This window comes from Polypterus senegalus, chromosome 5 (assembly GCF_016835505.1).
Source record: "Polypterus senegalus isolate Bchr_013 chromosome 5, ASM1683550v1, whole genome shotgun sequence".
NCBI classification, from domain to species: Eukaryota; Metazoa; Chordata; class Cladistia; order Polypteriformes; family Polypteridae; genus Polypterus; species Polypterus senegalus.
The window spans coordinates 207,882,721-207,909,339 of record NC_053158.1 but is presented as its reverse complement, the minus strand read 5'-3'; the positions used below and the strand labels follow the sequence as shown (position 1 = coordinate 207,909,339).

Below are 26,619 nucleotides of genomic sequence, written 5' to 3'. Positions count from 1 at the left end.
AGGAAAGCGGCCATCATGGGCTCAGGCAGGCACTGTTTATAGCGCCTTTCACATCTATCTATCTATCTATCTATCTATCTATCTATCTATCTATCTATCTATCTATCTATCTATCTATCTATCTATCTATCTGTTGTATAGCCTTTCACTCTATCTATCTATCTATCTATCTATCTATCTATCTATCTATCTATCTATCTATCTATCTATCTATCTAGTATATAGTGCCTTATATGACAAACATGCTGGCCACCTGAGGAGGCTGAAATCCCCTACACCAGGACCCCCCCGTTGTGCCCGAGCCCAGACCTACACCCGCCTGCTGCTGCCCCACCCCGCCGGTCACACTCACCGTTCCCAGCTGCCAAGTGATGCTCCGGGCCGGATGTCTGCTGAGGCGTTGGGTTCATAGACCAGTGGAGTTGGCGTTGAAACTCCTGCCGGTCGTCCACGTGGATGTAATCGAAGACGCACTGGTGCATGACATCTGTCTGTAAAAGCCATCAACAAAGGAAAGGTGAAGAAGAATGACAAGAGCCCTTGGGAGACACCGGCCCACCCATCTCAGGACCGTATTCGAATCTTCATTCCAGCATCAGGTGTCACTTGTCACATCTGGCCCTCAAGAATTGCGGGTCATCTCTAGGTACCAATGACACAGGATGGACACTGTCACACATATCAGCAGTACTCCCCTCATTTGGTCACTTGTGCAAACACTTGTCCTCGGTGTCACCTGCTCCTAAAGCTCTCATTGATGACAGTGACACCTCAGCCTCTGGCCTCTGAATTGATTCGGGGCTCAAGCTGAACAGCAGGCCTAAAGGACCAGACAGGTTTAAGACATCACCTCCTAGGACCCCCCCAACTTGAAGACCCTCACACACAGTCACAAGCTATGAAGGTGACTCTGTGCCTGAACTCCACTTCAATGGACCACTGACTCTGGGGACACCACAAAGACAATTCAGAGCTTGCAAAGCAGCAGTCTGCCCCTCTAGGATGTCACCATATGATGGTGTAGCTGACCACTGGGACGAAAGTGAAGACAATGGCCGCATGTGTGACAAATTCATTTCAAAATGGACAAGCTGTCACTGGGGCCTGGAGACAGAGAGAGAGAGAGAGAGGTGGGCGCAGTGAGTGGGGACCGTGACAGGGCTGTGCTGCTCCCACTCCAGCCTTCCCACTCGGTCCTCACTCAGTCCTGAGGCCCTCCATGGTCGGGGGGTCTCTCTGTGAAAAGCTCTCTGATGTGACACACTGATGGGATGGTGATGGTGGCAGTGGTACAGGAGATGGGTATCATGAGTAAATATGTAGAGATAAATCAGTTTATTTTGGGGGTCATTTTAGTCTATATGTTGTCACCGTCATTGTAAGCCACCTAACAGGCTAGGGATGTAAATAGTCTCCTTTCTGACCATGAAGTGCTGGTACTCGGTACTGGTGGGCTTCTTAATCTCCTCACATCTTTTATCCAATCATTAAGTCTCATTCATTGTCAGGCTGTGCACAGCTTCCCCTGCTGGCCACTCTCTGCATGGCAGCCCACTTGCTGCTGTGGTGTACACATCTCCCCCTGCTGGCCATTCTGTGTATCTCCCCTCTTAAGACGTCTTTAACCATTCATGTGGAGCTCCCCCTGCTGGCCACACACTCAAAGTCAGTCCTGCCCACCGTGCTGTTCTCAGACCCCTTGGTCTCCTGGCTGCTTGTGGCTTCATGTTTCCTCCATGTTATTCACAATGCAGAGCGCAGCATCCTCATGTACGCGTGTGGGGCTCCCTCTGCTGGTCACCCTAGGCATGACTGTGGGCTTGTACTGTGTCTCATGTCTGGCCTTGTTGAGCACAACTCCCTCTGCTGGTCACTCTGTGCACCTCCCTCTGGTACTCTGCACGCTGCCCTCTCTTCTGTATGCTGCACTATGCTGGGCTCCCACTAGTGGTCACTCCGTGAATGTTGCCTGTGCTGTCCATTTCACAGCTGCTGGCTACGCTGTGTGTCCTCCCCTGCCATGGCTCCCTCTGCTGGTCACCCTGCCTGCGCTGTACATTCTGTTTGCTGTGTGGTCTGTCCTGTCGTGTGCTGGTCCTGCTATGGTGGTCACTCTGTGTGTGGTTCTCATGGCTGACTATGGTGTGTGTGTGTGGAAGTCTACTGCTTTGCAGCCCTTTCTCCATGTGCCCCCTCTTCATTCCTCGGGTCCCCAGATGGCAGCACATTGCACGGCTCTCTCATCTAGCAGTTTGGGGCTCCCTCTGCTGGTCGGCCTGTGCAGGGCACTCTGGGATGCCTACTCCTGTTAGTCAGTGCTGTGCACAGCTCCCTCTGCTGGACATGTCTGAGGGTGTATCTCCTGCTGTAGCTGCACTGTCCACTGCTCCCTCTACTGGTCACTCTGTGTGTGACACTCATGTCCCCAGCCTGTCCTCTTTGGCTCAATGCGCTTTGCCTCTGAGCTTGATAGCAATGTTCCTGCCACCCCTGCATCTTATGCTACTGATGAGGGACACTGGGGTTATGTGCTTGACTGATGGTTTCTGCCCCCACTTTATTTTTCCTGTGCCTTGAAGCTTCATCACGGACCCCCCAGGGGCCACAGTAGGCCACGCCGAACAAGGGGCAGATGAGAGAAGGCGAGACGCTGCGTGGGGAGGTCCTTGTGGTCTCATAAATCCGCCATGATGCTCATGTCAAAGTCCTGCTCCATCAGGTCTGCTAGATACTTCAGGCCTGGCCCTCACCGTACCCTGACTTGGGTTGAACACGTCACTTGTGATGTTCACGTGTCACTTGTCACTTCTAACATGGGAACCTGGCTGCCTAGATCTCGACTCTGCTCTGGACCACTGGGTCCCAACTAGAATGTGAGCAGCTTCATCATGAGGGAGACCAACATGAAGGTGACCAGAGCTTCAGAGGTTCATAATTAGGACAACAAAGGCGTTCTAATAGTAAGTGAGAGAGTAAAAGCTTTGAAAATGGAAGATAATGGGAGACTTAAAGTCAGCACTAAAGTGCTCTGCAGGAGACGAGGACCTCGGGGTGCCCAGCCTTCAAGGTGCCCCCTCAACACCACTAGCCATCCTCATTGTCCTTCATCAAAATGCATCAATGGCCTCCTAGAGAGAGACAATCCTGCCGACTACGCCACCTATTCCGACTTTGCCCTGAGCTTTGATAACTGCCTCTCGGCTGCCATCCCTCCTGTGCCCTCCTGATGCCCCCCTTGTCCATGGCCGTGTGATGTGTCTGTCCCTAATGCCCCGTGGGCTCATTCAAAGGCACTCTATCAGGATGGATTGGTTGTTATGCTAAAAGGACACCGGCCTTCCACTTGTGCCAGTCCTGCAGTAAAGTCTGAGATGTTTCCTTTAGACACTGCGGTCACCCAGGGGTAGCAACTTTGGTAAGTGCTGGGCAGGCTGAGGATGACCAGTGCCCTGTCGTGGACCCCTTACTGCACATTTCACTGTCCCTCTGTCAGTCCCTCAAAAGTGAACTGGGAAGACTCGGGGCCTCGGTGGTCTCCCATGTGAATATGAAGTGGAGTGGAGGACAGTCAAGTGACCCAAAGAAAGACCACCAGAGCAAGAAAGGAGACTCACCTGATGAAAGCCCAGGTAGTCGGCAATGGTGGACGAGGCGTAGAAAATCATGCCATCCATGCTGACCACCAGAGCGAAGCCGGCCAGCGACTGAGGAGAAAGGGACAGACAAGAAGGGTCAGTTTAGGCCGGAGCCCTGATGCCACGGCAGCACGTGGCACACAAGTCTAAGGACACTGGCACAGGGGCACCTACCTCCAGGAGCAGGTCACTTTCCGTGAGGCACGTCCCACCCGCCGACAGCCCGTCCTTCCTGACCTCGCTGCTGAAGGCGCAGCCCGACTGCTTTCTCGATGGCTTGTCCTGAATGGCTACAAGAAAAGATGAAAAGTCGGCAATCAGTGGGTGACTTGGCACAACCAAGGTGCCAAAAGGGGAGCCTAGTGGCGGGGGGGTAATCTATGGGACTGCCTAATTAACACCGTGGACCCCTCAAACATCAAAATGGAAAATAAACTTTGAAGAGAGACGTTAAGGCGCTATAAATCACTCAGAGCCTGGTGATCAGTGAGCACAGAGACCGACAAATGGTTTGTGTCTACTAGGCAGTATAACTTGATTATCAGGACGTGAAATATGGGGGTCTCGAGGGGGTTTGTGTCACCAGCTACCAAAGCCTACTGCACAACTAACAGACGCCAATTGGGAAACCCCCATGTGGGGGCGCCAGTGCACCACTGCTCAGGCCTGCTCAGTCTGGCAAGTGAGAGTCAGGTGACCTCGGAGAAGCAGGAGATGGTCCAGGGTTCAAGTGGGTGTGGTCCTGAAGTCCTCAGGGTGTCAACTGGCAGGAGAGACGACAGGAAGTCAGCACCACCCAGTAATTACTAGGGGTCTGCAGTGTCTACCTGCGGGTTTGAGCTAGCTAGTGATGCCATGACTTGGATTGGCAGGAATGGCACACCTCACCCACCTGGAGTGACAGGCCACAAAGGTGGAGGTGGGAAGAACAAACAGGGTGGTGCACAGGTGCCCCCTAGAGGCAGAAAGCAGACGTGCAGCTGAAGTTCCCGGAGGGCCGTCCTACGGATCACAAAGCCTGGAATTTAGTTTTTAGTGTTTATTGACTCATAACATGAATTCATAGCCCGAGAGGTTGTGACAAATGTGACAAATGGCAGGGGGCCATTCAGTTGAAGAGTCACTGCCGTGACGTCTCATCCCAATACCTCTGAAGCTGTCAGCTCCACGACTCGGTGGTCTGTCCCTGATTCCCATTTGTGCCTCCTAGCTTCTGTCTTAGGTGCGCATCCCCTTAGTCCCCACTAAGTGTCCCCTGTAATTCCGAGACCCTCGGTTTGCAGCCTTCCCTAGGTGCAGCGCTCAGCCCCGATGTCCCAGTCGCACGTGCTCTTCCAGGGCTGTTCTGTCCATTTCATTTTGGGGTGACCACAGCTGTACATATGATGCCAGATGCAGCCCCTCTAGTGCCCCCTACAGTCTGAGCATAGCATCCCTTGGTAAGAATGGAGGCCTCTACTTTGATCAAGAATACACAAACCTCTGTGCCACAAAAATAAACAAAAATTCAGGGAGTGCCCATTCACTTTTGCCACGGGTGCCAACTTCTCAGTATGCTTTGTGATTATTATGGACAGCAGAGCAGGCCATTCTGAACAGAGCCTGGCGTCGTGTCTCACGTTCAACACGTCCTGCTGTGCCACTGTGCCATCTGCAGTGCCCACATCAACAGTGGACTGGCATGTAATTTGGGGGTGACACGTTAAGAAGCTGCAAAGTGCTAATTAATGTGAGGGAACTGAGGTGACCTGGGTGGGCGCTGAGGGCGAAGCGGCCTGGTATCTTTAACTGGCCGTGTGTGGTGAGAGTTTGGCTCACAGAGGTGCCAGCTGTGTTGGGCAGCCACACCACTGAGCCAGTCCTATGGGCCAGGTAAGGCTTGTTTTCAGATTTCCCTTTACTCATCCCTCCCTTCACTTTACATCTGATTGAATGTTTTTCTCGTATTCTTGGGCGCTGTGACTCCAGCTGGTGCTTAAAGAGATTTACGTGACCCACCCCCTCTGTCAGCATTGCTTCACCACCTAGTGTGCCCATCATATGATTTGAAGCACCATATTAAAGACTAGGGTGGGTGGACATGCACACGTGGGCACCAATGCCACCCCACCAAGGGTTACATGGGAGGGTTAAAGATGTAAGCAGGTAGCGGCACAAGCAAAGTGGGCATAAAGTCCTAACTGAAAATGAGGGGCAACAGCATCGGCAGTTGGTGGCCGGCCACCCAGTACAATGTGAGAAAGTAGAGATGACCAGGAGTGAGTTAGAGTGGAAGAGTCCAGCAGCCTGCAGCCTTTCTCCATGTCATCATCCCTACTTTATGTCTCCATTTCCATACCTGTGGTCGGTTCAAAGGGCATGCCCACCTGGGGTCGCCCATAAAGATACAAGTGTGAACGTAACCCGATAAGGTGCCATCGTAGAGAGGTGGCATGAGCTCTGCATCAACAAATGCTGGGGCAGTCCTACTCAGTTTCATCCTTGGGATGTAGCATAAGGGGCCCTGCCTGCCCTGGCATCAGCTCCTGGCATCCTTGTGTGCAGGTGCCACCCCGACCCAAGAAATGTACGGTAAATGTGATTCTTTGAAGAAAAATAAACACTAGGGACACTATGACAGAGATGACCCCCGGCCCGCTGTCCCCGTGATTATCCCTCCGTAGAATAATAAATCTCTTATCCACCATTTAATAACTCAATAAATAACGAGACTTGAAGTGTGGCAGTGCCCTCCGTTACCGTGCTGGCAGTCGGTTCAAATGACGCAAGCTTACATGGCTGCCTATAATAACACAAATACAGCACAGACCCTATAAGGCAGTGGCGCTCAACCTGTGGGGCGGGCCCCCCTAGGGTGGCGCGAAGTAACAAAAAGGGGGGCACGAAGATATGAAAAAAAGAAAACAAGACTCAAAAATATGAAAAATACGTCAATTGAAACCAAACCAAATGAACTTAAACTACGTTCTGATACTAGAACAATAAATCTAGAGTTAGAGAAATAGGTAGAATAAAATATACATCTACATTTCAAAAAAATGTTAGGGGGGGCGCGAAAATACTTAAAAGCTGAGAAACGCTGCTATAGGGTGCCACCACAGTGAGGTGGCACAAGATTGGCATCAACAGATGTGGTGCCAGTCTTAACTCACTCTCATCATGAGGATGTAACATAAGGGTTCCTGCTTACTCTGGCATCAAGTCTTGAAAGTGCCCGGGCACAAGTGCTGTTGATATAAATGCCACCACAAGTCACCCCTCTGCACCCTCAAGCCTGGCTGACCTAAAGGAATGTCCCTCCTACTTTGGTGGGGGATTCTGGAGGAGTGGCATGGACGTCATTACACTTGGACTCGACGGTCACGTCCTTCACTGTGCCCAAGGATATCAGGGTGACGGGACATCTCTGGGACGCCGGGCCATCTGCCTTTCCCACGGAGCAGCGCACATGGCAGGGATGGCATCCGTTGGCTGGGAAGCCCTCCACATGCCTGTGAATGTTCCCGCTCTGACAGGCTTGCGTGCCGGCGCAGCCCAGATATCTTGACTGGAGGCTGGCGGGTAGGGGCTCCCTGGCACGGTGCCAGCTCATTTGGCCGCCTCTGCCCGCCCCGCACCGGTGAGGAAATCCAAAACAGAGTGAGAGGGAGAGAGAAAAGGAGCGAGAGGGAGAGCGAGAGGGAGACGAGGCTGGCGCACAAAGTCAGACCAGAGCTGGCTGACCAAAGCCTCCCTCGCTGTCACGCAAGCTCGCCGTCTGTCAATCCGCCGCGGTCCCTGACTGAGGGCTGGCACGCGTTCAAAGCCTTGCGTGCAAGCAGGCAGGCCACATTAGCCTATAAAGAATTTCATAATAACAACAGCTGTGAAATATTGATGAGCGCTGGCAAGCGGTGAATGCGCCTCGCAAAGGTTAAGCCTGCCATGTAATGGAAGCTAATTCTTCATTATGTCCTGGATCAGGTATCCGGAACTTTCTTTTTTAAGGTTTAGCCGAGCACTTAAGCTGGGAAGGGGCCTCAGTGGTGTGTGTGTGTGTGTGTGAGAGAGAGACGCAGGAGCAGTAGAGCAGCGTGCCGCCTTTTGTGTTTGTCACTTCTGTGTTGCCAGCCAGGTGCCCATATAGGTGCCCAGGTCAGCCAGCTCGTCAAGGGATTCTGGTTTTGCCTTCCCGCTGCTCAGCCCCCAATTGCTTGTTTGGCCTGACTGACCTTTCATATTTGGGAGTTGGCAGTGCCAGCCGAGGGTGAGCTGAGGTCACTGGACCCCAGGTCTTGGGCACTGATGGACCACGCCACCCACAGCTCACCTGAGCCTCCTGACTGTCAACCGTTCAAGCCCCCATAGACCAGACCAGTGCAAGTGGCCCCCTGTGGTGGGACTGAGTGGCACTGGGCCTCTTAAGGTGTGTGGCAGCTTGTTACTGGACCCCAGCTGCGTCCCCCAAAGCCCCCCACTGAATTGCTCACTGGTGCCCCCTATCTGCTCACATGCCCCTCTCAGTAATGTGTGACATCTCCTCATGATGGTGTCATCCTGTCCAATCAACTCTGTGGTCTGTGCTGTGCAAGGCGCTATATAAAACAACGCCCCCCCCCTCCCCATGACCTTTCCTGACCCGCCAGGCTTGTGAACCAAAGAACCTGAAACTAAAAGCACACAAGAGAAGGAAGAGCAGCGTCAGCGTCATCGGCCACATCCTCGTGTCCTCCTCTGACCCCTGCGGTGAGAAGCTGCCCACACACTCCGGCCTGCTGGGTGAACCTTATATAGCTCCTTACAAGTGGTGCCAGCTTGTGGTGATGCCCACCAGCGCTGACTAAGGGCTGTGTCTTCATCTGAATCCCCTTAAACTGGCAGAGGGCATCATTTCTGCTGTTAAACCAGTGGATGGCACTCTTAAGGACAGCTGCCTCAGCGGCGTGGAGACGTTTCCAAAACTATCCGCTCGTTCCTGGGGGTCTCTCCGGCCCCTCTCCCACTTAGAGCTTTTTTAGGAGAAATGAGCCGAGAGCCCGAGTGAAGTTTTTTACAAGATGGACTCAAGTCCAGCGTCATGCCAGTGCCAAGCCATACTGCAGTTCCGCTAAAAACCAGAAGGTGGCACCTGCACCAAGAGACTGCTGGCCTGAAACTGAAAAGCAGCACCTGGCGCTCAGGATGTGTGCTGCGTGGGCTCTTCTGAACAGTAGGACCAAAGGTAGGGTGCCACCTCCATTTGCCCACTGAGGGGCATGCAACGGGCATCCAGGGCTGCATCTCAATGGTGATCATGCCAGACTTCTTCCTACTATCAAAGAGGTCACATGACCAGCATGGCCACACCCCTTTCTTGATGTGAGGTGCGCTGTGACTTGCCATTTGTCACATTGTGGACAGAGTGGGCGGAGCAGAAACGCGGTCACATGGCAAGGTGACTTAATGCACTAGCTGTCACACTCACAAGGGGCCACTAGGGGTATTTGTGCTTCTCTCCTTACACAGAGACAATAGGGTGACGTCAGCAGGCTGGTCAGGTCACAGGGTGACGTCTCTGCTGCGCCCAGCCCTGTGGCCACACAAGTGGTTTCATTTTCAAAAATGATAAGTCTGAGTGAATCAACTCAACGGGACACATGAGTGGTCAGCTACTGCGAGACGTGAAGTTGTGTCACCTGGTGTGACATCTGGACCATCAGCTGGTAGCGTCCACGACCAGAGGGGCAGCGATGACATGAAGGGCAGCCTGCAGTGACGGACCAAACAGACGTCCATCAGCGGACCTCTCAGACATGTCTGCTCAGACCCTGGCACAAATCCTGGCACAACTCGTCCTAATGGAGCCATCCCTGCAGGTCCACATGCCAGCCTGCTCACTACCTGGGTAAGTTAGTGGGTGCTCCTCATGCCCAAAGGTACAATAGTGTATGTGGGTTTTTTGAGTGAGGACCATCCATGATGGACCCTTCATTGTACTAAAAAGGACGTTGAGAAGGGCAGGCTGCAGCCCCCAAGACCCCCAAAAGGACAGACAATGGCCAGATGGACTGATGGGTGGCCGATTTTGTTTGCACTCAGACCCCAGTGGGATGCCCCCCTCTCGTGTCCTCACTGTGGGGTGTGCAGGCTTGAGGAGGACCAGTGTGCCACTTGGTGAACTTGAAACAGAGGACACAAATGACCCTGGGGTGGTGGCCAATGCAGTAGGTGCCATCTGACAGGTGGCATTATTCAGGCCCACAATACCACAGCGCCATCTTTTGGGTGGATTTATCAGACAACGAGGGTCTCCGGCTGGCCTGTCCCATGCCTGTCAACAAAGCTGAAGACACTGCGACTGTCACATCAGGGTTTCATCTGTGGCCCTCAGTGGCTGTGGATGCCCTCAGATTCATTTGCACTTGACTGCTGGGCACCTTTGTGTTTAACTTGTTCTTTCTACTCTGAGTGACCCACTCAGCGTCTGCTCACCGGAGTTTTCTTTCCTTTGCCCTTCAAAGTCGGACGCCAGTCAGGGAGAGCCGGATGAACGGGCAAGCGGCCAGTGGGATCCTGGAGGACGAGAAATGGTGACAAACAGACGGCTCCCTGTGACTCATAAGAAGTCCAGCAGGGGGCAGAGGGCTCAGCCTTTTAGTGCCCTGCGAGACATGACATTGGAATGTGTAAGGCGCTATATATGGGAATGATGGCAGGGACTACTGATGCCATCTAAACCCACGCTGGGCTAGTAGTGGGTGGCATTCTGCCACATAGTTTTGTGTTGAACTGCATTGCTAAGCAGCGATCACTATGGAAGGCGCTATATAAAACGATTCATTCATGACAGCTGCATGTGGATTGTTGCCCCCTTGCCTTTTACGTCTTTGTCTTTCTGCTGTGAAAGGCGCTACACAAACTCCAGGATGGCTCACCGACGGACACTCTCGTCACGCCCTGATCTGCTGAGGTGGCTCTCACAAACCCGAGACTGTGAAAGGCGCTATAACGGACGACTCCTCATGTGCATACGGGAAGGCGGCCACTGCTCGCGGCGTCATTTGCAGCGCCTCCCTGCTGCCCTGGGGATCCTCGGCGTGTTTTGTTGTTTGTCCTCTCATGAATCGCCCTTCTGTTTTCAAAGAGCCACTTCTGCCGCTCCCACAAAGAGCCTTTGGAGGCTTCAATGGAATTTTTAAAAGAGACGCAAAGCCGCGGGAAATGAGGAACTGCGCGGCTGAGTCACAGACTTATAAATAGCCTCAGTTCCGAAACTCGGGCAAAGCCTGACTGACCGAGAGATCTAAGAGAGGCGTCCATCGGCCTGACCTCCCGGCTCGCTGGACACGATGAAGAAGAGTGAAGGCGCCCCCTGGTGACGGCTCCTCTAGCTCTTCACACCCGCTGAAGCTCCTGGCCAGGGTTTGCTCCTGCCTTGTGCCCTGTGCTTGCTGGGTTGGGCTCCAGCTTCCCGTGACCCTGTTCTGGATAAGCAGGTTTGGAAATGGATGGATGGATGTTTGATATCATGTGAGGGAGCAGAGAGCAATGGGGGTCTCATGATGTGCTTCTGACTCCGCCCACATCTGACCACCACACCATCTTGAGTCCATCAACAAATGCCCAGCCTTATATGGGATCACTGGGGTGTCCAACCCCACCCACATCTGACTCCACCCCATCTCCGGTCCATCAACGAATGCCTATCCTTATAATGGAACTATCAAACCCCACCCACCCCTGCCCCATCTTGAGCCTATCAGCGAATGCCTAGCCTTAAATGGAATCACTGGGATGTCCAACCTCGCCCACATCTGACTCTATCGAACCCCACCCAGTCCCTCATTCCACTGTGAGGGCACTTTGCCTGATTGACCTCCTGGGCAGTTGCTAGGAATCAACATGGCACCTGATAGAAGACCACCTGCACCTCATCAGCAATCCCAGCCCACTTATTCAAATACCTCCAGCGAACCGAAGAGGATTTACGATTTGCTCATCTTGGTTCTCCTGTTGCATCTGGAACATCTGTGCAGCCACTCTGGTGAACCTCGAGGTGAAAACCTGAAGAGGTCTGAGCTTGACGACCACCACCTCCCCAGCACTTGGGCCGGAGCTCAGCTCCTGATTGTGTGAGCTTTGCATGTTCTCCCTGTCTTCAGGGGGTCTCCTTGCTCTTTTCTGCCCTGCCCTGCCCTGTTGTGTTGGTTTCTCAGGGTGAGTCCTGTTCTTGGATATGTGGACACCTACCCAGGGTGGCATGGATTGACCAGGCGTGCTCTGCTCTGCCATGCTACTCAGTGAGTTGTGCTCGGTCCTACCCTGTGCCCATCGGTGTGCAGGTCCAGGTGGCTTCTAACTCAGCACCAGAGAGTGCGGCCAAGGTGACCACTCACAGAGGAGGACCCTTCGCCCTTCCAGGTCACCACACACAGAAGCCCCCTCGCCCTCCTGGTCCCTCCTCCGCCGCCTCCCGCATTTTTTGCTGGGTCGGGAGCGCGCGGGTGCGGCCGAGGCCGTGACCGCGCCCGGCGCGTGCCCGCGGAGCTCCTTTGCGCCTGGCTGGTCTCGGCCGGCGCGCTGATCGACAGATCGTTTTCATAACCACTTTTCTGAGGTCACCGCGGAGTCTGCTGCAGTCACGCAATCCTCTGCCTTGTGGGCTTTGCGAAGGTGCTGCCTCACGAAAGCCTCTTCAAGGAACGTGACGCCCACGCCAGCCCCTCTCTGTTCCCGCTGCCTGCTGCTTCTGTGTGGGATAAAAATAACAGCCGCGTGTAGTCAGTCACACACACACACACACACACACACATATACACTGAAACGTGCCGCGCTCGAGCGCACACCAGGGGGCGCTCCGCTCTACGCCGCCGCACAGCCGCACTTCCAGGAATTCATTATAGCGGAATGAACAGAGGAGCGCCCTGCGGAAGTAAGCGGGTGAAGTGCGCTGATTGCGATCTGGAGAAAGGCGCTATATAGAGTTAGACTGCGCCCTCATTTACTTTATTGTGTGCCTAGGATGTGAACGTTAGCGCGACCAGCAGACACTTGCCATCGAGTGCCGGGTACGATGAGGACGAGGGGGCCTGGCTGGGGTTACCACTTTTAATACAAAAAAATAAGGGACGCATACTGCAGCGGGGGACACATCTCTTGGGGGCCAAGCGCAATTTCATTCTCAAATACGGGACGATTCCGTATTTTAAAGGACGGGCGGCAACCCTGGGCCTGGCGTTTACCTGCATGCGATTCAAACCAGTGGTGCCCCGCTGCCCTGACTGCGACCTGAAACTGCCACCTGCCTGCTTTGTGGGTATCTTGGGGGAATTGGTGGCCATGTTAAGTGTATGCCTCTGGCTAGTATGTGAATTTCCCCTTGGGATTAAAAAAGTATCTATCTATCTATCTATCTATCTATCTATCTATCTATCTATCTATATATTATATAGCGCCTTTCAATCTATCTATCTATCTATCTATCTATCTATCTATCTATCTATCTATATATTATATAGCGCCTTTCAATCTAAATATCTATCTATCTATCTATCTATCTATCTATCTATCTATCTATCTATCTATCTATCTATATATTATATAGCGCCTTTCAATCTAAATATCTATCTATCTATCTATCTATCTATCTATCTATCTATCTATATATTATATAGCACCTTTCAATCTATCTATCTATCTACCTATCTATCTATCTATCTATCTATCTATCTATCTGTATTATATAGTGCCTTTCATCTATCTATCTATCTATCTATCTATCTATCTATCTATCTATCTATCTATCTATCTATCTATTATACAACGCCTTTCACTCTATCTATCTATCTTGTGCCAGTCGGGTGACTGGGTATAAAGTACAGGATGGACTTCATCAGATGGTGGGCACCCACATCAGAACAGTGGACTTCTGGAACGGCAAACTCATAATATGCAGGCAGGGGTCACAAGGTGGCTGAGGCCTTACTTACTGAAAACAAAGAGCTGGAAGGGCTGGGGACTCTTACCTGCCCAGGAGGTGACAGAAGCCCCTGGGTGGCCACTGTGCTCAACTGTGTTCTCTCAGCAGTGGCACAATTTTCTTTCCAAGCAGGCTTTTGCACGTTGTTGGCATGATCTCCTATGTCATTGCATCCTGGAGAGGTGGCGTGGCGGGCAGGAGTTCCAGGGCAGAGCGAGGGACCCAGCGATGGGCTCTCCTGCATTCCAATTGTGGTCGTGTGGTCAGCTCCAGTGGCCACGGCTCGTTTTTAATTAGGCTTCGCTTTCGTGACAAGGCGCTCTTCACACACAGCGATGCGTGAGCACAAAGAAGCCAAAAGATGGCCGAGGGGCACAAACTTGTCACACGGGGGCCGTGACATTGGGGAGCGCATGACATCATGTGACTAGAGGGCAGTGCGCAAGCAGACAAACAAGGCCTGCCATTCCATTGGGAACAGCTGGGGACACAGAGAGAGCAAAAGAATGAGAGTCACAGAAACAGCGCCCCCTAGTGAATTGAGATAAATGGAAGGAGAATCTGGGGAGCTTCCTTTGGTGCCCCCTGCTGTCCGGACTGCTCACGTGCTCACAGAGCTGTAGAGGGCGTTGCATACAAAGCTCAGCATCACCCCCCGCCCCCCCAGGAAATAAGACCCCAAAGCACCCTGACACCAGCTGGCATTGCAGTCTCATGTCACCTCCAGTTCCAGCCCTCGGGGGGCTTCTTGGCCTGCAATAACAACATCCATTTTTGAAGCTCCCAATCAGAGGTGAAAACTCTGATGCCAGCCTCCAGTTTAGATGAGTGGTGCTGGTGGAACCAGCTTGAACTTCAGCAGCCCAATTCAAGGTATCCACTGGGGTGCCACCCTCAGTGCCACACAAGCTGAGCCCGGCTGTGTTTCTAAATCCAGACTGCTGCCCCCTGCAGGTTTCACTCAGCATTGCAGCCACTGACCACAAGTCATTCCACCTCTCAGGTCGGCATACTGCCCCCCGATGGCACACCTGGCACACTGCCTTATGGTGCCCTCTGTGCCTCCAGAGTTCAGCAAGCCTTCAGAATTCACTGAAAATACAACTAGCAGGGTGAGTGTGGTGTGCCGTAAAGGTCGAGCAGCCCTCCGTCTGCCCGTCTTTGTCACTTGCTCGCTTGGCGCATGTGGGGGGAATTAGCTGCGGTGTCTTAAGTAAGCTAAGCAGGAAAACTTGGCGGCTTTCAAGCGAAAGCAGGCAAGATGGCAACAATTAAATGTGATGATGAAGCTCCAGGCAGGCGGCTCACTTCTGTCACTCGACCGCTGCGTCGGGGCGGCGGGCGGCAGGTCGGCCATGTGCCTTCTCTCCTCGCCAAGGCTGATCGGTCAAAAGCCAATTAGGCCGTGGACCTGCAATACCAAGGGCCGCCAGGTGGGGGCCTCTCAACATGCCTGTCCTTCTACTGAACTGTAACCACTGCCCGCTGCAGGCCAAGTTCTGCATTGCCCACCATTACTGACTGCTATATAGCACCTTCCACACAGAACCCTGCAATACCAGGGACTGCCAGGTGGAGGCCAGGTGGAGGCCACGCGTCACCCCTCTGCTTCTACTGAACTGTAACCACTGCCCCCTTCAGGTCAAGGCACTGCACTGCACACCAAACATGGATAAAGGGGCTGTTAGGAGGGCCTCAAGGGTGTCAGAAATTCGTCAATTTCCACCGGTCAGCCCCCCACTCTGTGACACGAGCAGCGCTGGCCCTACTTCTGCATGCAGGAAACTCTGGAGCCTCCACCAGGGTGCGCTAGTGAGAGGACGTTACTGTCCCAGAGAGTGGAGTCTGTCACGGTGTCCTGACAGGACAAGTGGGACACTGATGAGTGCCATGGTGACTCTCCTGTCATCTACTCCGCTGCCACTTCCAATGTGTGAGAAGGCTGGCAAGGTGGCACCGATGATGGCCCCTAAGTGTCACAGAGATGTACGACGTGTGCGGTGGGGGACACAACATGTCCAAATGCATTAAACTTCCCATCACTGCAAATCTGTCAAAGGGTTTGATGAAGCCGACCCCTCAGCACGTGAGCACACCTGGTGGGGACTAAAGGAAGTGCATGTGAGACTCAAGCCAGGATGGACTTTGACCACTGGGACATGCAGCTGGACGGGACATCCTGATGAGTATTAAGGCCAAGACCCTGAATGGCCTCCTCTCAGCTCCTCAACAAGACCGACGCGCTGTACTGCCATCTGCAGGCCTCTGCTGTCATTGCACTCCAGGCTGTCCGGGAGAGATGCCCCCCTAGTGTCCCCAGTGGCTCGCTTCTTGCCTTTTGGCTACTCTTTGACCTCTGAGGTGCTCCGGGCTCAAAGATTTGGTTTCTCCATGAGGCTGGCAGACAGCACACAGGGTGGCATCACAAGGCGAGTCATAATGACCAGCTAATCCTGGCCAGACGTCCACACCAGACTGATGTGCGCTGTGCCACTGTAAGTACCCACACAGTTCACAGAGGAGGGAGCCATCCAGGCTGGGGTCCTGAGGACCTCATTGAAAGGCACTATATAGCACCCTGCTTCCATGCCAACTGTCAAGTGGCACATCCTCAGTCAGGCTCCTACCAGGGGCATCACATAAGAGCACAGCCCTGCCACTTCCGTTTTCAGCTTCTGTTGTGAAACTTGCAGCTCAACTAGAAGGGCTGGCAAAGTCGGGTGACTCACGTGGCACGGAAGGCTTTGATCGGCTCCAGGAAAAGTCAGAAGAGCTTGGCACGCAGACGCAGAGCGCAAATGGGGACCACGTGAGGACACGGCAGCCTGTACCTCCGGGCACCACTGGGCCAGCCGAGAAGTCCATTCATTGTGCTCATGAACCCTGACTGTGACATAGCTGAGGGTCCGTGACACACCCTGAAGCAGGGCGCTATACTGAATTAAGTAACGAGACGAACGCAGCATTTGATTTGTTTGCCGTCCTCAAGCAGCTCAGGAGTTTCCTCTTTTTGTATTTTTGCTGTCAAGATGTGGAGCCGTAAGGCGCTATATAGAGGAAGAAACCCAACATCACACAAAGCAGCCTGCTCAAAGCCAGGATCATGCAGCCCAACCAGGCAGCATAAGGTACAAGGCAGGAACCAATCCTAGGCAGGACGCCGGGGCTTCGTTATTGTTAATTTAGCCAATGACTTTACAGCTGACAAAATACGCCACAACATACGCAGCAAGGCGCTATAAAGTACCACCTAAGGAGAACTCACGTCAAAGGAGAGCCCCGGAGGTGAAGCACTTCAGCCTGAAAAGGGCTGACTGGTGTGGGCATCCATGATATGTGGCGATACCTTTATGGACCAGCAGGCACAGCAATGACATGTCCAGCCATTTACAAGGACCCCAGAGTCACGGGTGTAATGTGACCTGCAGCCAGCAGGGGCCAACATGGCACACTGTCATGGCAACATCCCTGGACCACCATCAATTGTGCAAGTAGAGTACAAGAACGTCCTTAACTGAAAAACTGACCAATACGTGACGTCATGCCAAGTCACCCTGTACTGGGCGCACCTGGGCACACCTCACCACCTGAGCCCACACAACTGAGAACATGTATGACAACTGGGGGCACAATGGAAGGCATAAGGAACATCTTTTAAATTTGAATTACACCTGGGCTTTGAGGTGGCTGTCTCAGTCACTCCTCACACAATGAGGACAGAAAGTCGTGGCCAGTTCACCTGCAGGGGGCGTTGTGACCCCAATGAACAGAATGACAACAAATACAAGAAGGGGGCGCCCAAGCTGACCTCAGTGACGGCTGCCATCATCAGAGCAGAATTCAACACACAGACACACATCAAAAACATTCATGTTGGCACTGCCATAGTGACACAGCAACAAGGGACAATGTCCTCTTGAGACTTGTGCCTCGTGTGCCTCGTGTGCCTCGTGTGCCGTGTAATAGTGGCAGGCGTAGTGACACAGAGGAGGGAGAACTTCAGTGCAAGTTTGAGAATCAAAGCAAACCAAAAATATAACAAGCAGGTCAGCCGTTCACAAAAACAACCCACAACGGTGACTATGCCACAATGCCACGTGACTGCGTTATGTGGCAGAAATAATACGAGGCAGAGGAGTGTGCCAGTCCTGTGGATTCACTGCTTACAAATGGGCATGAAAGGCGCTCTATTCCAATAAAACTGAAAAATACATTTGAAGGTCTGGCGAGGCCTCAGCAAAGAAACACAATGATGACGCCTGTGCCAGGGCAGCGCGGAGTTCTACAGGGGTAATACGGAGTATGCCAGGGAGCATTGCAGGCATACAAGGCAGCAGAGGTTACTTTTATGAGGCTGGCAGAAAGAAGGCCTGGCAAAGGGGGTCTACGGACCCTCAGAGCCCTTCCAGCCAAAATGATATATAGATAGATGTGAAAGGCACTAGACGATAGATAGATAGATAGATAGATAGATAGATAGATAGATAGATAGATAGATAGATAGATAGATAGATAGATAGACTGAAAGGCTATATGATAGATAGATAGATAGATAGATAGATAGATAGATAGATAGATAGATGAAAGGCACTATATAATAGATAGATAGATAGATAGATAGATAGATAGATAGATAGATAGATAGATAGATAGATAGATAGATAGACTGAAAGGCACTATATACGTGACAGAACTTTATTTGTAGCTGGCAGCCTTGTGGAGTGAAGATGGGATGGCATGTCAATTGTGCCACGTTACCCACGAGAAGTCAAAAGGCTTTACCAGACCTGAAGGTGTCCTCAGACCCCAGGCAGGGTGTTTGATTTCACTTTGATTTTTCCCCCCTGTAATGAACAGGAGTGGGTGAGAAGAAGGAAGATTAAACTTCATAACTAGGGGCATCCTGGCAGCATGATGGCACCCCTAGTGATGGCACCACCCAGGTGGTGACATGTTGCATGTTGATTCGGACACTGGACTGACTCTGTGCAGGATGATAAGGACCCCTATACTGTAAGGTAGTCATGTGGACAACATCGCCTCCTGGTGGTCAGCGTCCTGCAGCAAGCACTGCCTTGTGATTTCTCTCCCTGGTTGCCCCAGCTGTAAATCTACTAAGGGTGGTCTTTCCAAGGTGAATGTCCTCCAGCAGCTCCTTGTGAGACCCTGAGTCGACCACGACACCGTGTAAAGACAGAAACAGTAAGGCTGGGCCTGTGAAACACCTGGAGATGAAAGGCGCTATATATCATATTTAATATAAAGCCCAGAGGGTTGATGTCCCCCATGGTCTCCTGGTGGGATCCTAAGTGAGTCGCTTCACCTGCTTGTGCCCTCATTTATTGGGAATGCACAGAATCCTCAGCAGGCGGACATGAAAAAACATAAAGTGAACGGCAGGAGACGGGAAGACATGGGGAGGTGCTGGTGGTAAAGCGGGGGTGATGTGCTCAGCCTGCCAAGTGGCACCACCCTCTTCAGCACCCTGGACAGCACTCCTTAGTCAGCTGAGCCGAGAACTGGGCACAGACACAGGGAATGCCCAGAGGAGGACGCGGTGTCTTTACTCTGCGTGGGTCTGACGTGGAGCTTCAGGTGGTCCGTGAATGAGGAGGTCCAACAGGATGAGCTCAAATTAGGCAGCTGGGAGACCCCGGAGAGCAAAGAGCTGATAGGCCGCTATTAAAGCCCGATGTCCCAGAGAGGTGGTGAGGGTCTCTCATAGTCAGGAGGAGTCCCACACCCTTTGATAAACCCCCCTTCAATGCCAGCCTTTAAACCTCAATTTCTGCTCTGCCCGCTCTGTCCCCTGATGCCTGACCCAACTGTCATGGAGAGTGCAGCAGTACAACTGGAATAAGGAAGCAGGTGCCACGTTGAGGCCAAAGCTGAAAAGCAGCAGAAGTCAGCGGAGCGGCGGGCAGAGCCACAAGGCTGGCCTTGACCCTCGGTCGGGACCGTCACTGCAAAACCTCGAAACACAGTTTGGGTGAATCCACAATCCTGGACAAAGTGTCCCAATGCAGAGGCGGCATCACACAACATGCGTCACAGTAACGGGACCAGAAAATGGTGGTGCCCACGAGAACAGCAAGATGGTGACGCAGGAGAATGGCATTAACGTTTAACATCATTTAAGAAATAACTTTAAAAACGGGCTGCGCTGGCTTGAAAACCCCTCGTAAAATCCCAGAAAATGATATGAGGTCTCAGATCAGAAGACCACCGCCAGCACCACCACTCTGGTGTGATGTCACTTGGACATCCTGCTGGGGTGGGCACTTGGATACAGTATGTAGGGAGGGCAACTGCATGCCAAGATAATCTCCGTCTTGGTTTAACTCTGTTCTTATTGGGCGGGCACTGCCATCCCCTCTCACACACACACTCCCGTAGCCTTGCCCTGGATGTATTACAGATGCCAGGTTTTATGGGTTTTGACCATCCTGTGCCCTAAATGACTCCCTAAAAGCATCATGCCCACTGTGTCATTGCCCACCAGATTCCTTCCTCTCTGCCCTGATACCTGTGTGCTCACCTTAATGTCCTCACTGGCCCAGACTTGTATTGGCATTTACACTGCATGGCAGACCAGCCACCTCAGACACTTTTGTCCCCTCCAGTGTCACTCCAGGCACCATCAGAGCATTTCCCACCTGTGGCATGTCTGGTGCCATGTGGCAGCAGTGCCATCTGCCCTCTTTGTCCCAAGTTGGCTAATTTTGGTTTCTCTTGTATTTGCCCCTGCCTTACCACCGCTGACTTGTCTTTCCACAGAGAGGCCTGCAGTCACCCGAGGGCTCCATTTAAGACCCCAGTTATTAAAATTGTGCGCCAGGCACTTTGACCCACCCATCAGGGTTTACTTGAGTTAAATCCATGACATGAAGTTCCAACGGTCAAGATAATGAAACCTGACCTGACTGCACTTACATCTCACCAAGCTGACCTCAATTGGCACCCCTCTGCCCGCCCTCCTTCTGCTGCCCTCCTCTCATTCAGATCCAGGAAGAGTAAAGTGATGCCTACCTTGAAAGAAGCTCTTGACCCGCAGGTAGCTGACGCTGAGGCGCAGGACGGACAGCTTGTCCAATTTTGAGATGATGTCCGGCGAGAACGGGAGGAGGCTGGCCAGCCGGTCCAACTCCGCGTTCAGGCGGTCTCGGTGTCTCTTGGATGGGTTGCTCTTTTCACTGAATGCCACCGGTTTTCTGTGTGCAGACGACAAGAAAGACAGTTTACCATGCTAGTGCCACTCTACACTTCTGGGGGAAAAGAGGGGGCTTTGAGATTGCTGGATGCCCAAATAGATGGGTGATCAAATGGGCCATTGGCAGGCTGCAAATGTGGCAAAGAAGGGTACTGAGGGTACTATGGCACCTCCATAGGGAAGCAGAGAACATTAAGGGTACTCTAGGGCTTCCATCAGGGACAAGGGTACATTGAGGGCACCACAGCCCCTCCATAAGAATGAAGGTGACACTGAGGGCACTGCGGGGCCTTCATTAGATAAACTTTACTCATAAGTGACAAGGACACACTGAGGGCACAGCAGTGCCCCCACAGTAACAAAGGGTGGGCAGTGCTGCTGATCATAACCTTGCTTTGTGCCCATGACTTGACCTGACATATAAAGCATCCCAGAGGTGACAACTCCCAGCTCAGTCCGGTCACAGCAGTGCTCTTATGACCTCTGCAGCGTGCCACTGAGCAGAATGCCAACATCAGGCTAGGCACGGCAAGTAGGAGGCCAAGGGTGCCCCTCTTAGCTCAGACTCCCCAGTGCCCTCTCCTTCATTGAAAGCTCCCAGAAAGGAACCAACTGAAGGGATTCTCTGCTTGACCAGGAAAGATGCCACATCAGTTCAGCGGGTCTGGGCTTTCACTTTAGTCTCACCCTAATCTGAAGAGTGCATAGGAAATAAAATCTGTTGGCTGGCATGAAAGCTCAGTGGCATCTGTGCCCTGGTTCTCCTCATACCCTCTAAAATGTGCATTTAGCTAGACTGCTTGTGGCACAAAGTGTGTGTGCCTTGTGACAAACTGGCACCCTGACCTGCATAGCCTTGAGGTCCACACTGAGCCCTTGTGAAAGGACACTTGCGGACTTTGACTCACCGAGGATGCCACACTGTTGAATTCATTTAATGCCCCCATAGATACACAGAAAGAGCCATCAGGGATGAGGGTCAGGGTTATGAGGTCACTGCCAGCTTGTGAAGGTGAGAGAAGGCAGTCACCATAGATACTGTGGATGCCAAAATGGCACTGGGTGCTTCTAAGTGAGTGCAGGTATGCCACCCTGCCAAAAGGGGTCTCAAGGACACGTCTGGACCTCTGCTGTAGTCCGAAGAAGCTATCATCTCTAGACATCGGTGCTAAGGCTCAAGTGGCCATCATGGCCCTTCTGGCACTGCCCACCCACCAGCCCAGGCCAGTCAGGCACTAAGTCACTTCAGGTTGAGTCACTCCAAGTATCAGGTGGCATTCTGACAGTCCTGAGCGCTACCCACGGTGCTCGTCCTCCTGCCTCTGCCCACCGTCACACCCACACACCCCCGAGCACTCTCAGATGGCCGCTCGGCATTAATTCCCAGCAAACCCCCCCCGAACAAGAAAAAGTCACTTAACTGTTTCTGCACGGGCTTCCTCCTCTTCCTCCCGGCGTACATGCAGTCGCCCGGCGGGATCATCGCCGCTCCGAAGCGGTAACAGGTGCAGCCGTCGGCCGCCTGCCTTCGCAGGACACGCGCAAGAAGCAGAGGGGCTCGAGGTGGTCTCGTCTTCGAACTGTGGAGGAAAAGAACGCGTGCAGTCAGAGCAGTGCAGAGACCCCCGGAACGAGCGCGTCAGTCAGGCCATCAGCGGGGTCATTGCGATGAGTCCAACTGACGGCGGACTGCGCGCCTCCGCTGCCGAAGCTCCCATTCGTTAACGTCGGTAAGAAGCTGCATGGCGCTATAGGCTGCGTGCCCGCGCTTGAGTATCCACTGCGCGTCAGAACGACAACATGAATATGAATATGAATATGAATGGGCAGAACTTTACGTAAAGTGCATGAGTTCAGTTCGGGACTCAATAGTAAAAGTGAACTTTGGAAAAACGTACTCACCCAACTCGGTGACAAACTTTATTCCAAAATAAGTAACGGAAAAGGAAAAAAACGCGCAGAAAAAAAAGACAAAAACACTTAAAGCGGGTGGAAGGCTCGAGAAACTTCAATGAATTCTTTTGATTTAAACGTAATCCTTTGTAAGAAAAAAAAAGAAAGACAAAGAAAACCAGCGCATCCAGCTTGCAGAGACCCCTAAGCTCCTCTCAGTGATGCTGGCTCAGTGTGCACGGCTGTCAGCAGATGTGCTGCACATTTTATACCCAAATGAGTCGCCTTCACTTCCTCGTGTTTCAGGTGGCGGATTCCTCTCAATGACAACGCGAGCTCCTCGCACGCAATCCTTCGCGCGCGCACATCGGGGGGCGGGCACGCGCGCGGGAGGCGCTCACAAGGCGCGCCCCCGATCTACCACTAGCGTGACTAGAGTTGGGAAGAAACAGAAGAAGATCACACGCGAAGTGGCAGGCCAGAGATGGGCGACCGGGAGGGGCTGCCAGGGACGGAGAGAGTCCTGCAATGACAGGCACAAAGAGAGGGAAAAGGCACTATATAACAGAAAGATAGAGACAGCGATAGAGAGACGGAGATAAAAGACTCCATATAAGAAAACAAAAGAGAGAGAGAGAGATAAAAGGCCCCGTTTAATAACTAGAAAAAGAGATAGTGAAAGAGAGAAATAAAAGGCACTATATAATAGAAAGATAGAGAACGGGTTAGACAGCGAGAGAGAGAAAGCAATGTAGATAAAGTATTCTGTATAAAAAAATAGATAAAACAAGAGAAAGAGAGAGCGAGATAAAAGGGGCTATATAATAGAAAGATAAAGAGAGTGAAAGAGAGATAAAAGGCACTAAATAAAAGAGTGAAAGAGAGAGAAAGCACAATATAATAAATAGAGAGCAAAGAAAGAAAGACATTAAAGGCACTTTATAATACATCGATAGTTAGAGAGAGAGCAAAAGAGGGATAACAGGCACTATATGATAGATAGATAGATAGATAGATAGAGTGAAAGGCACTATATAACAGATAGATAGATAGATAGATAGATAGATAGATAGATAGATAGATAGATAGATGAAAGGCACTATATAATAGATAGATAGATAGATAGATAGATAGATAGATAGATAGATAGATAGATAGATAGATAGATAGATAGATAGATAGATAGATAGATAGATTTCACCCCAGCCAAAGCCTTTGATGCAGGTTGTTGTCTGCAGTTCTCTGAAATTCTCCATTCATGTCATGTCCTCCCTCAGCTCGCTCTGCAGTCTCATGAGTGCCCACCAGTGCCTTCTGCTTTTTTTTTCTTTTCTTTTCTATATGTCTACTGCATATTCTCATTTAGCACTTAAAATTTCTCTTAACTTATTTGTTATGTCTGAGCTCTTCATTGCTTCCTTTAACTCTTAAAGACGAGGAGCTGACTATCAGGGTGGCACTAAATGGGTGCCACACGCACCTGCGTTTCCCTTCATATCATCTCAATGCATTAAACGAGTCACCGTTTCTTCACATTTGTCACATTCTTGATGCTCGTTAATAAATATTTCACACCTTTCTCTTGTGTGCTCATTTTTTTGTCATGTTCCCTATAGGATTTGCCCCTCGTCCCACATGGCGCCCTCAAAGGGTGCCACTTGGGGCCTCAGTGATGCCGATTCGCCCTTTACACCTCACACTCAGTACCCACTGGCTAACTGATTATCATTGCAGGGTTGCCCATCGCCATGCGTTTTCAAACCCGCTTATCCTGCGCAGGGTCCTGAGGCAGCTGGAGCCTCTCCTAGCAATCATGGGGCACAAGGCAGGAATGACATCTGGGCAGAGTGCCAGTCCATCAGAGGGTTAAATTAAATAAGATGGATTATGTTCTTGTATGGTAAAATCTATTATTATTATTATTATTATTATTATTATTATTATTATTATTAGTATTATAACACAGCGCTTTCAAAACGCCCTCCAATCCTTGTAAATAAATGTATGAGAACAATCCATAACGCAGCGCGCAGTGTCCACCCCTCCGAGTTAACGGCAGGATTGCCTCGTAACGGACACTACCGGTGCCTGATGCTCTTCTGTTAGCTCCGCGAATGTAAATTCAGTAAATAAAAGGCGCTATAAATTGATGTCTTGGCTCATTTTTTCCCACCGAGCTCTCTTTTAACGCATTTGAGGAACTCCAAACTTAAGCGCGCGGCTCCCGGTCGTGGTTTTCACGTTAGATGCGTTTTCGCCTTTCTTGGTTCTTCTCCGCACTTCTTAACCTCAGTGATGGAGTTTCAGCGACTGGCGGCTCAGCTGACTGGACACGAGATCGGGAGGTCTGTTGGTGGGATATGGAGTTAAAAGGTGACAGCGGCAGGGTGGGGCAGCGGTCCCGTCCGGTGTGGAGGCGAGGTGGCCCATTTGTGACGGACTGGCGACATTTCCAGGTGGTCCCTGCCCTGCACCCAATGGTTGTTGATGATGACGAAATTGGATGGACGGCTAACGGAGGGACGACACTCTTTGTCTGGTATTTGAGTTCATCCCTAAAACGTCTTTTTCAGGTGCGCACTAGCTGTGAAAGGCGCTATATTAAAGAGATTTCCCGTATGCTGTGATCATGGCATGTCCTTTCCTAGAAGTGTACAGATGCCAACGCACCTGCGGGCTTCTACTTGACACCTGCGCCAGCTGACTTTGTACCTGCAGGTGGTCTCTTGCCAAGCTTTTGCCCGTCAGCTCCTAGCACACTTTGTGGAGACGAAGGCTTTTTCTCCAGCGCGGAGTTAACGGATTCTTGTGCAAGTGAGTACTGAGCGGACATTGTGGTCACTTTGTCTTTTATTGTATTTGTTTATTCACATTTAGGAAGGCAATGTGAAGTAGAGGTTAAGGCTTTGGGCCTCACACTCTGAGGACGTCGCGCTGCTGGCACTGTGTGGTCCTGACCAAGTCACTTCACCTGCTTGTGCTCCAAAAGCAAATGGACCCATTTGTATGTCGCTTTGGCGCTAACAATGACGCCCCCTGCATGCCTCGGCCGCTCGCATCATTCTCGTGCTTTTTCTCAGATGGCTGCCTCAAGTTTCGCGTTCACTTTTTCAATTCTCTTACAGACTCCTTTCGCGTCCGTTATTTTTAACGGTAGAGAAACGCTAATTATAAGGTGAGTTTTGTTCGCTTCATTCAATGAGGTGCCAACTCTGGACGGGACAACAGCCCTCAGAGGTTTGTTTACCTTCACAAACGGCTACCAGTTAAAGTGCCAACAAGTCAAAGGCAAGCTCCACTGGACCCGACAATCGAGCTGGGTGTCCAAACGCCGTGCCACCCTGACGCCTTCATATCTACACAGCACGTCATTAAATTACGTGTCCTGGGAGAAGACTGTCCATGGAAAAGAGCGGCGCTATAAAGCTGTCCCAGACAACAGCACGAGAAAAATCGGCGACTGCAAAGAGCACAATCCGCTCGGCATGTGCGGACCCCCACGGCCAGCCTGTGACTCACAGAGAGAGAATTGGAGTCGAACGGGGTCCCACCGAGGACGGAGACCTGCCCAAACATCAAAAGCTCACGAGACGAGCTGCTCCTTCCACGCCCATGAAGCGCCCATGAAGGAAGGCAGTTAGCGGCAGTCTGGGCCCGCGGCCAGCGCTATTTCTAGGACACGTCAGAGTGCGCGCACACGAGGAGAGGGGGACTCGAAGAAAAGGGCGAGCGGGCGGCGCGGGGACGCGGTGATCAACATCGGACCTGCTGCTGTCCGTACGGGGTGCGCGCTTTGTGCCCACATCCCCCTCTGGCCATTTGTGCAGTGTGCGCCAATCAGCGGACCGACGCTGCCCAGTGTGATGTGGGGGTGCGCGCTAATACTCTGCGCTACCCTCTCTGTTTTGGACTTTACGGTGTTCGCGTAATGAACGAATTAACGG

The 26,619-nt window shown here is 51.8% G+C and overlaps 1 protein-coding gene across 1 annotated transcript in view; it reads right to left on the bottom strand.

The window, feature by feature from the left end:
* Positions 1-22,929, bottom strand: part of ahrrb (aryl-hydrocarbon receptor repressor b) — a 35,704-nt gene extending 12,775 nt beyond the window's left edge. The window contains exons 1-6 of the mRNA XM_039754045.1: positions 22,685-22,929; positions 22,204-22,362; positions 20,602-20,783; positions 3,810-3,925; positions 3,615-3,704; positions 353-491 (exon numbers count right to left, since the gene is read on the bottom strand). Of these exons, the coding sequence (XP_039609979.1) occupies positions 353-491; positions 3,615-3,704; positions 3,810-3,925; positions 20,602-20,783; positions 22,204-22,265 (589 nt within the window). The 5' untranslated portion in view covers positions 22,266-22,362; positions 22,685-22,929. The remainder of the gene's footprint in view (positions 1-352; positions 492-3,614; positions 3,705-3,809; positions 3,926-20,601; positions 20,784-22,203; positions 22,363-22,684) is intronic.
* Positions 22,930-26,619: the final 3,690 nt, after the last annotated feature.